Raw genomic sequence first — 10238 nt, 5'->3', positions numbered from 1 at the left:
TGCACGCACTATACTACTTTTTTAATTTAGAATGTCCAAACATGGTGATAGTAAACACTGCATTTAACCATGCAGTGAACAGAGAATAAATATACTTCACTTTTTTGTCCTACTGAGCCTGTTTGCCTGTCGAACTGTTTCTTTCTGCGTGGATAGTGCGATTACTGCAAGCCGTCTTTTCGGTTGTGAGATGCTGTGACAACAACAACGCCCAGAAAACCACAACTATAAGTCTGACGAAGTTGCTCGGACGGAATTTCGGTTTGTAACAACCGCGACAGCCAACCAGGAAAAGTCGTCGACTTTCCACAAACGTTTCTCAAATTCAATGAAAGCCCTATAGAAAGGACTATTCTGTGACCCTTCGATTAATGTTAGGAAATATTTATTTATTTATTTATTTATTTATTTATTCAAAATACCTTACAGGGCCCAGAAGGGCATTGAGTAAGGGGGGCAAAAACAATGGATTAAGCAAGTAGTAAGAATAAATTAAAAACAACGCGTGATACAATGCAAAAATTAAACACAATTATAAATATACAGGGCAAAACGTACTAAAAGACATACATCACCGCGAGCAACAAAAATTAAATTAGTAGCAAGAATGCATCGCATGTGCCCAATACACATCAAAAGAAAAAGCAGTAGCCATAAAAAAAAACATACAAATGGTTGAAATTGCACAAGAAACCAAAACTTTGTAAAATACCAACGAGAAGAAAAGGGAACCAAGGACACAGAACAACCTGAAACAAGACACTATGTCGTTAAAGAAAATGTTTGTGCAGTTGGTCTTGAAATGATTGGTGGTTGCCGATAGATGCGATACAGTTGGGAAGATCATTCCAAAGAATAATGGCACGTGGAAGTGCTGATGAATTGAATGCTAAGGTTCTTCCGTAAATGCGTTTAATGCTATACTGATTATGTAGGCGGCGTGAAATGCGTGAAGGCTATTCGAGGGGCAAGGGAGATGGCCTGGTGCTATGACGATATTTATGAAGTAAGCATAAAAGAGCGATGGAGCGACGAATATGTAATGGTTCGAGGGAGATATCAAGTTTAATCTTAGTGATACTGGACTGGGGGTGGTACTTTTGTGTGATGAAACGAGCGGCTCTATTTTGTACGGATTCAAGCATGTTGATCAGGTAATTTTGATAAGGGGACCACATAGGTGAGGCAAATTCTAGTTGAGGACGCACGATTGTTAAGTAAGCGACTTTTCTCACGTTATTAGGGGCGTTTCGCAAGTTCCGGCGCAGGTACCCGAGTGATCTTGAAGCTTTGGCACAGATGGATTGAATGTGTGTGGCCCATGAAAGATTATCCGTGAGGTGAATACCTAGATACTTATAAGATGATGCCCGAGACACTGCGGTACCTTCAATGGAGTACGAGAAATTAGAATTAGTACGCTTGCGGGTGAAAGAGATGACCTTGCATTTCGATGAGTTGAGCATCATTTGCCATTTACTACACCAATTTGAAATTAAGTTCAGGTCAGTTTGGAGGGCAAGGTGATCATGCATAGAATTAATGGGCCGGTAAATGATGCAGTCGTCAGCAAAGAGTCGTATAGAAGAAGATATGTCTGTTGGCAAGTCGTTAATGTATATTAGAAACAATAAGGGGCCAAGAACACTGCCTTGGGGAACGCCAGACTCGCAATAAATCGAATAAATCGACTCGCAAAGGATTTTGCATTAGCTCATCTTGCTTCATCTTTGTTTTCTAGATGTTTAACAAGACAGCTTACGCTGATCTCATTCACGATTTTTATTCCACGGGGCCTTTTCATATCGACCGCGCGGCTGCGGTTCATTTCACTCATTCCATTCAGTTGCGGCGCATTACACAATCCATCCCACTGATTTCTTTACACTTCGCGGCACTGCACATTACTAAGATACGTTTTGCTTCACGCTTCCATTCAGCTGCACGCAGCTGTGCTGCAGAGCATGGCAGTAGCATCGCCTGCACTTTGCCGTTTGCATAACTGTTCCTTTCAGACAGCCTTCGAGCTAGGATGTTCTCGAATACCCTATCCAGCGCCGAGAATGAACACGCCCGCACGTTGTAACGCGACGGACACGTCATCTCAATGTCCTTCTCTTCTACGCGACAGGCGCTGGGCTCCCCAGTAGCCCATGTCGGTCGCGAGTAGTCCGGGTAGCAAAGGCAGGTGCATCAGCGGAGAAATCAAAAGGGCGAATTTTAAGGCAGAGGGTGGAAAAGGGCGGCAACCCCTCCCCTATGCGAGAAAATGTTCTATAAAAAGGCTGCATTCAGCCCCGTTTTTATCGAAGACACAAGGTTAAAGGGATTGTGAAAAGGGCTTTCAATAAAGTGGCGGTATGCTGGAATGTTAAAGGGCGCCGATGAATATCCTCCAGCAAGAATTTTATTCATTAGAAGCTCAGTTATCTGCAGTCAAAATCTGCATTTCAGTGTTTTCACGCCTTCTGTCGTTACTTTTTGCAAATTAAAGGTCGGACTTCCTCCGCCGGCCCCACACACCACTCTACCCATGGAGGAAAAAAAAACTGAGGAGGGAGCGGCCGGCGACAACCTTGAAGCCTAGTCTTAACAAGTAAAGATATAGTAAAAAGAAGAGAGTGTGTGTCCCCCCGTGATCACACCACGTGATAGCGTGCGGTAAAATCTAGCCCCGCTGCGCGCGCGCATGCGCAGATTAGCGCGGCAGACTGACTGTAGATCAACCTCTTTGCTGTAGACGCCCGCGCCGCGGGTCGCACATACGCGCTCACTAAAACATACCAGAATCAAAACATAAAGGACAGACTCGGAGAGCGAAAAACTGAGGGAGAAAACGGCTTCGTAAACACACTGCTTGCGAACGCTGGCCCGTGACGTCACGCTCCCTCCTTAGTTTTTTTTCCTCCATGACTTTACCACACACAAGGAGGATATATCAAACTTGCTGGAGTGGAGGGGGCGCTTGTCAAGTGAAGCCGGCCGCCGCCATCTTGCCAGTGGCAGAAAGCGCGCTTGACGCCGGCTCGCGCTGCTGCTTTGGCGCGCTGTTTGAGTGCAAGCTGACGCGACGGGCATGCAAACACCAACGGTTTGATAATGGTTGCCTCTTGCGTTGCCTACGGATGTGCAAACAGGCTGAAGGGTGCAGACAGGTGCAAACAGGTGCAAACAGGCTGAACAAGTGCTCAAGCTGCCACAATTCAAGGGTGCCAGCGCAACATCAAAGTTATTAGAATTTTCGATCACTTGTTCGACATCATGAACTCCAGGAACCCATTAGCAAGGTCTTATAAGGCACCTCTTCGTAATCAGAATGAATCCTGCTGGAAGCGCCGCCGCGGTGGATCAGCGGTTATGGTGCTCGGCTGCTGACCCGAAAGACGCGGGTTCGATCCCGGCCGCGGCGGCTGGAATTTCTTTGGAGGAGAAATTCTAGAGGCCCGTGTACTGTGCGATGTCAGTGCACGTTAAAGAACCCCAGGTGGTCGAAATTTCCGGAGCCCTTCACTACGGCGTCTCTCATAGCCTCAGTCGCTTTGGGACGTTAAACCCCATAAACCAACCATCCTGCTGGAAGCAATTCTTTTTGGAGACCCGGGCGTACATAAACGGGCTGAGAGATCCGGCAGGACGTCCAGTTACAGAAGGACTAAAAAAACTGGATTTGTTGGCTTTTTGATATGCGTGGCAAGCACCGAAAGAATGTTCGACGAGCTTGTCGGCCAGGATCAGCTGAAATACTTGCTGACCCACAAACTCAGTCAAGATCACGCCGAGAACTTCTTCGGGTCCATACGTGGACGAGGGGGACATAACAACAATCCAACAGCTGCGCAGTTCATGGCTGCATACAAGCGTCTGTTGGTTCAGACGGAAGTGACGTCTTCCAATTCTGGAAACTGCTCCCAAGACATCGTGTCCATCTTGAATTCAACCACTACTGTAGCCATGGTGGATGCAAAAAGCACGGTCACTGACATGCGCAGGTCATCAGTCCTGCAGCCCGATAACCACGACTACACACATCGCATTGACTGGCCCGAAAGTCTTTCTGCTTTTGTCGGTGCCGTGGTGCCATATATAGCAGGCTTCATTGTGCGAAAAGTTAGTGCAACGACAACATGCGATCAGTGCATCACAGCCCTGCACTCTGATGCGCTTGCGCCTTTAATTAAGCAGAAGAGCCGGGGTGGACTTGTTTCGCCGTCGCAAGACGTCATTGGCCTGTGTGAAGCAGTTGAGAAGGGGCTGCGACGGCTGCAGGCTGAATGTGATGCCATTACAACGGTGCTGGCAAGGGCAAAACACCTTATCTTGGAAGTCCTGGGTGTGTCCTCAGAGAAAAAGTGGTTCCAGAAACTGGAGGAGCACATCCTTGACTTCGATCCGCTTTGACAATCATATCTACAATTTGTGCAAAAAAATCGCTGAAGAGTACGTGAAAGTGAGGATACACCACATGACAAAGGAACGAAATCGGGAATTGATCAAGAATAAAGTCAGACCAGTTCTGTCAAGGGTGATTATCTGCAATCACCAGTAGGTTGCCTCTCACCATTATTTTTACTGTGCGTCTGATTATTAAGCTTTTTTTCCTTAATATTTGTTCAGGTTAACTGCTTTCTACATGTCAGTTGGCTGCTGATGGATGAAAAATAAACGTTTACAACCCCAACCGCTTGCTTTCATTGTTTTGTAAACGCGAGCAATTTCATAGGCAGCGCGAAGAAGCACGAGCGCGGTTGCGCACTGCTGCTTTTTGCCACTGGCAAGATGGCCGCCAAGGCTTCACTCTCCCGCATAGGCGCGTATAGGCGGCTTCCACTCCAGCAAGTTTTATATATCCTCCTTGACCACACACTCGGAACTACCGCCGGGCCCCGGCTGCCGACACGCGCGGGAATTCCTCATGGGGCGGAGCTTCCTAACCCGCCGGAGCGAAGCGGCTGATTGGCCGCGGCCATGGTAGCCACGTGACGTCTGAAAGAATGTAACCAATAGCCATCTCTTAACCGACATACGCAGAAGCGTGAAACGGAGCAGGGAGCGAGTAAGGAAAGGTCGCCGTAAAGGGCTCGCCGAATTCTAAGCGTGATTGTGGGTTCCAGCTGTGTGTAGAAGTCTCTGGTATTCGTCACAACACAGTGTAGCGATTGAGTGAGTTTATGTGCTCTCCTAAGAGGGCGTTTCAGGGCCCCTTTAAGAAACGCATTGTGAAACTCAAAAAAAGATGTGGGGATGAGATGCATGCGTTCAAGGGGTTCAAGTTGTTCGCACATTACACTGCTGAATCTATTACCTTCCGTGAAATGGTCGTCGCTGAGACGATTCAGTTTCATCCGCACGAGAAACCTTTAATATTCGTACCAAGGGTAGCTAATTATAACTCTCGGTGTCTCCTCCTAGGTGATCACACGCGTAACTAGGCGGGGCAATCAGATGCGGCAAATATATTAGTTGCTCTGTACAAGTCATTTCCAATCTTCAACATGCACCGGGAAATGCACAGCAGCGCGCAAATTTTTTTCAAGTTATGTGCACAGGATGAGGATGAGCCGCTGGTGGCGCATTTGCCAAGCGCACTTCGGAGGGTAGCCGGAAGTGGCAAACTTTCGGGAATACAAATTCGCTCTGCAGTGAAGCTTCCATTCCAGGACCACCACACAGACGATCGAAAGTGTGGCCCATTGTTGAAGTTTTTCTTGATCCATAAAAAAGAAGGTAATCACGAGACGAAATTATAAGCCGAATAATTTTCATGTCGGTCGTTTGTTTTATATAGTAAATTTATTTTGTTCAATGTCTCTTCTGCTGCCCGGCTGCTCAGCAGTCGGGTTTCTATCCGTCCCCTTCCCTTCTATCACCACCTGGCTCGACTGTGGCTTGGCGCTGAAGGGGAATAAGAATAGAGAGTGTTAGTCCCACCGTACGGCAAACACAGTAACTGCGGCAACTGCTACCGTACAGTACTGCAAACATGGTTAGGCAAGCCTGGCAACGGTAGCCGCTAAGGTAAGGTAAGGGAAGGTAATGGCTGATAGAGTCAGAACAGCCCTAGTCTTCAATCAACCAAAGGATCAGGCAGGATTTTGTAAAGGATACTCGACAATAGACCATATTCACGCTATCAATCAGGTGATAGAGAAATGCGCAGAATATAACCAACCCCTGCATATAGCCTTCATTGATTACGAAAAAGCATTTGACACAGTGGAAACTTCAGCTGTCATGCAGGCATTGCGGAACCAGGGCGTAGAAGAGTGTTATGAGAAAATATTGGAAGATATTTATAACGACTGCACAGCTACCATAGTCCTCCATAAAGTCAGCGACAAAATTCCAATAAGGAAAGATGTCAGGCAGGGAGACGCGATCTCGCCAATGCTATTCACCGCCTGTTTACAGGAGATATTCCGGGGCCTGAAATAGGAACAGTTGGGGATGAGAGTTAATGGAGAATACCTGAGTAATTTGCGATTCGCTGATGACATTGCCTTGCTAAGTCATCAGGACATGAACTGCAAAGCATGGTCAATGAGTTATACATGCAGAGCAGAACGGTGGGGTTAAAAATTAACATGCAAAAAACCAAAGTAACGTTCAACAGTCTAGCAAGGGAACAGCAGCTCGCAAATGGTAGCCAGGTGCTGGAAGTAGTGAGAGAATATGTCTATTTAGGGCAAATAGTGACAGCTGATCCGTATCATGGGAGGGAAATAACTAGAAGAATAAGAATGGAGTGAACCGCATATGGCAGGTTCTCTCAGATCATGAATGGTAGCTTACCAACATCCCTGAAGAGAAAAGTATACAACAGCTGTATCTTAGGGGCAGAAACGTGGAGGCTAACAAAGAGGGTTCAGCTTAAGTTAAGGACAACGCTGCGAGCTATGGAAAGAACAATGATAGGTGTACCATTAAGAGATCGAAAGAGGGCGGAGTAGGTGAGAGAACAAACGCGGATTAATGACATCCTAGCCGAAATCAAGAGGAAGGAATGGGCTTGGGCAGGGCATATAGTGCGAAGGCAAGATAACCGGTGGTCCCTAAGGGTAACGGAGAGGATTCCAAGAGAAGGCATACGTAGCAGGGGGCGGCAGAAAGTGGCGCAACTGGCAAAGGACAGGGTTAATTGGAGAGACATGGGGGAGGCCTTTGCCCTGCAGTGGAAGCAGTCAGGCTGATGATGATGATGATAGCAACGGTAGCAACGGCATCGCGTTGCCATATTTGCCGTACGGCGGTCCGGTTACGTCTACTGTCTAATATTGTAGAATTATAGTCCAGGCGGTCGAAATGCTCGGCCCGTAAATTTTGGCCCAATAAATGTCTTGTACTACTGCTACAGTTTACTGTTATGATTGGTCAGCGGATTGTTACAGGAACTATAGTGCCTAGAATACTGTATATTCTAGGCACTATACAGGAACCTACAGGCCATCGCCCATTGTCGTTGCCAATTAGGCAAATTAAATGAAAAATTCGGTCAAATATTCGATTTATCAATTTATTTTTTCGTAATCCTCAGGTCTCCATCCTTCTCATAAAGAAGAATTATAGCGAAATATGCCGTGCAAATTTAAAAAAAAAATAACGTTTTTTTTTAAGGTGTGGTCGGAGAAGACTGAGCGAATCGCGCTTCTGATAGTCCCAGCGCGTCGCGAGTTCTGCTTGTTTCTATACAACGGAGCAGAAAAGCCTTTACAACGGTCTGCTCTTTGTCACGGAGGAATTCTGTTCGGCAGTCCTGAATGTGGACAGAATTTCACACGCTAATTTAAGTTCTGTCCGACATTTTTCTTTATAGTGCTGATCGGCATCGCCACGACCGTGTAATAACTTCTTTTGTTACGGCATCGCCGCATATGATGCGGACTTTTTAATTCTCATCGATTCAGACAGTCACCCGACCCCCCTGTAGGATAAAGCACAACTTATCGCTTAGTGAAACCTCTGTACAAAATTTGAGCGCGGTCCCCTTATTCTTCTCTCTGTCCTTTTATTCCGCTACGCAGCTCAGGTGCTTCGGAATTCGATGGCAAATGCCGTGGCTAGCAACATCTTTCCCTTTAATAAAGAATCGCTAATAGAAAATTTCCGATTTATACGCAACGCTGGGTACATCTCCAAAACATTGTGGTGAGCCACTTCTTGTATGAAATCATTTTCAGTGGGCAAGAAAGTGCGCAGTTAGAATAACTAAGAACAATCAAAATGTGAAAGGACATTGGAAGTATTCATTGCAACAGAATCTGCAAGTGATATCTGGCTTTGTTCGATGCGGAGTTGCAAAATCAGTCGAAATAAATAGCCATAAGATTAGACATGCGCGGTTCTTAGTCACTGGTAGTTGTTATGCAGCACGTGGCTAAATGAATTCGTTGGAATATCCATACGATACTTAGGTGTTTTGCACGTGTCAAGAATTCATTACAACGGATTACTGAGCGCAGAAAAGTAAGTTTCGGTTTCGATGACGTCATTGGTCAAACCTCAGCAACGCCGCATCTCGTGCGAGGCTATGCTCGTGCATTCTCGCTGCAAGTGCTTTGGTAATGGCGGGCATGGTATAGTGGAGTGGGTGACGATGGGAGAACTAAGTGATGGTTGCAAAGCTGTCGTTCCACCGGGCTCAACATGCTGTCATGATGCGTGGTCATCCAGTAGCGGACACCATTTACAAGTAGCAACCAGGTCGCCATGGCAGACGCTGAGGCCGAGAACAAAGTAAAAAGTGCCATTGAAGTCTGCGTCACAGCACAAGCTATGATTGATATTAATGCCGAGCATCTCAATGGTCTTCGAACGCTGTGTGCGCCCAGCGCAGAATTAACGCAGCATGAAATACGAGCTCTCGAAGTAAGTACAACTCTGTTGCTTTTTTTCTCTGTCTCAGGCGTTGTCCAGAAAGGTATCGCGAGCCGGCTATCTGAGGACACCCAAGTTTCCATTGACTCCCAGTCGGCCAGCAAAAAGCCGGAAAAATCGCTAGTTTAGTTTCTTTGCACCGAAGATCTCTGAAGTTGCTCGTGCCGGTTAATCTCCGCTTGAGAGCAGTTACTTTTTAACTTTCAGGAATCTAGGACGCATTGTTTTCTCGCTCTAGGATAAGTGTGTCACTCACTTTGTTGCTTTTTTGTTGTTGTGAGCAGTATGCCGGGCGTGTTTTCGCTCTGATTCTGTGTATTTTGTGTTCATGCTAATTCACCTCAATGGGAATCACGTTCAGTTCTAGCTGTCACGCCAGAACATGTTGCTGTTTGTACAGTTTCAGATTTAGCTCTCGGTACTTCGCGAAATCTTGCCATTCTGAGAAGTCATCTCTGGGAGAATCAGCACCAGCGGCATTTGTTTGTTCAGCCTAAGCAGCTTGTCAGCGCTGACGTACTGGAAGTTCCTTGCAGCTGTGATATTTCTGTGGGGCTAATGTTTTAAGTGCGTGCGTCGAGGAATGCATTATTGTGGAAACTGGCATGCCTTGTGATGCTCCTGTAACACCTTCCTGTGTGCGAGGCGAAGCTAATTGTAGCTAGCTGCCTGGTGTGCTGTTGCGTTTTTAATAGTAGTTTGAGAGATCAGTCACGGTTACATCTGTAGAGCTAATTCCCTTCGAGATGTGCATCAGTGCATTTTATTCAGATTTAAGGAGGGTGCGCCTTTGATTCGGTGAGATGTTACCCGAAGAACGGTAGTTTATCAGCCGGTACAGAAGCTCGAAATATGTTTGTACATAGTACCGCGCATGTATTAGACAGATATGGCAGTAGCACTGCTCAAGGGTTTCTGGTGATCTTATGGAAAGCATGCAGCCATTTACTGCTGTGTGTTATTTGGAAACAAGATTTCTTCTTTATTACTCTAGTGGCAGTGCATCTTGCGAGTTCTTTATACTTGTTCCCACCCAAGATTTATGTATTAGTTTTTCTTGTGATAAAGTGAAGTAATGAATTTTAGTTAAGACTATGAGCTACTACAAGCATCGTTGTAAACCATTGGTGCAATAAGTAACCTTCACGCCCCTCTGCCATTGGTGTAATGAGACTCTGCCATTGGTGTAATGAGACGTTACTGTCTGTTTGTCTGGGAAGTTTATAGCTAGGCTTGGTTGAGTCAGTGCTAGCTGTGTGTTCGGGAGGAAAATATGCTTTCAACACATATTTCATCATGCGAAAGTTTTTGCTGTGTGGTAGTTTAAGTGAATTACAAGTGCCTGCATGCAGGTCTTGGCATATGTT

General features: G+C 46.1%; 1 protein-coding gene across 2 annotated transcripts in view; it reads left to right on the top strand.

Annotated features, from left to right (window-relative positions):
- The first annotated feature begins 8553 nt into the window (after positions 1-8553).
- The window catches only part of ksr (kinase suppressor of ras), a 33303-nt gene continuing 31618 nt past the window's right edge, over positions 8554-10238 (top strand). For both annotated transcript variants that reach the window (XM_089574714.1, XM_089574713.1), the window contains exon 1: positions 8554-8862. In XM_089574714.1, coding sequence (XP_089430840.1) covers positions 8704-8862 — 159 coding nt within the window. In that variant the 5' untranslated portion in view covers positions 8554-8703. The remainder of the gene's footprint in view (positions 8863-10238) is intronic.

Source organism: Amblyomma mixtum, chromosome 2 (genome assembly GCF_055824585.1).
Source record: "Amblyomma mixtum isolate Tamu chromosome 2, ASM5582458v1, whole genome shotgun sequence".
In the NCBI taxonomy this organism is placed as follows: Eukaryota; Metazoa; Arthropoda; class Arachnida; order Ixodida; family Ixodidae; genus Amblyomma; species Amblyomma mixtum.
The sequence above is the reverse complement of the archived record's forward strand: the minus strand, read 5'-3'. Positions and strand labels throughout refer to the sequence as shown.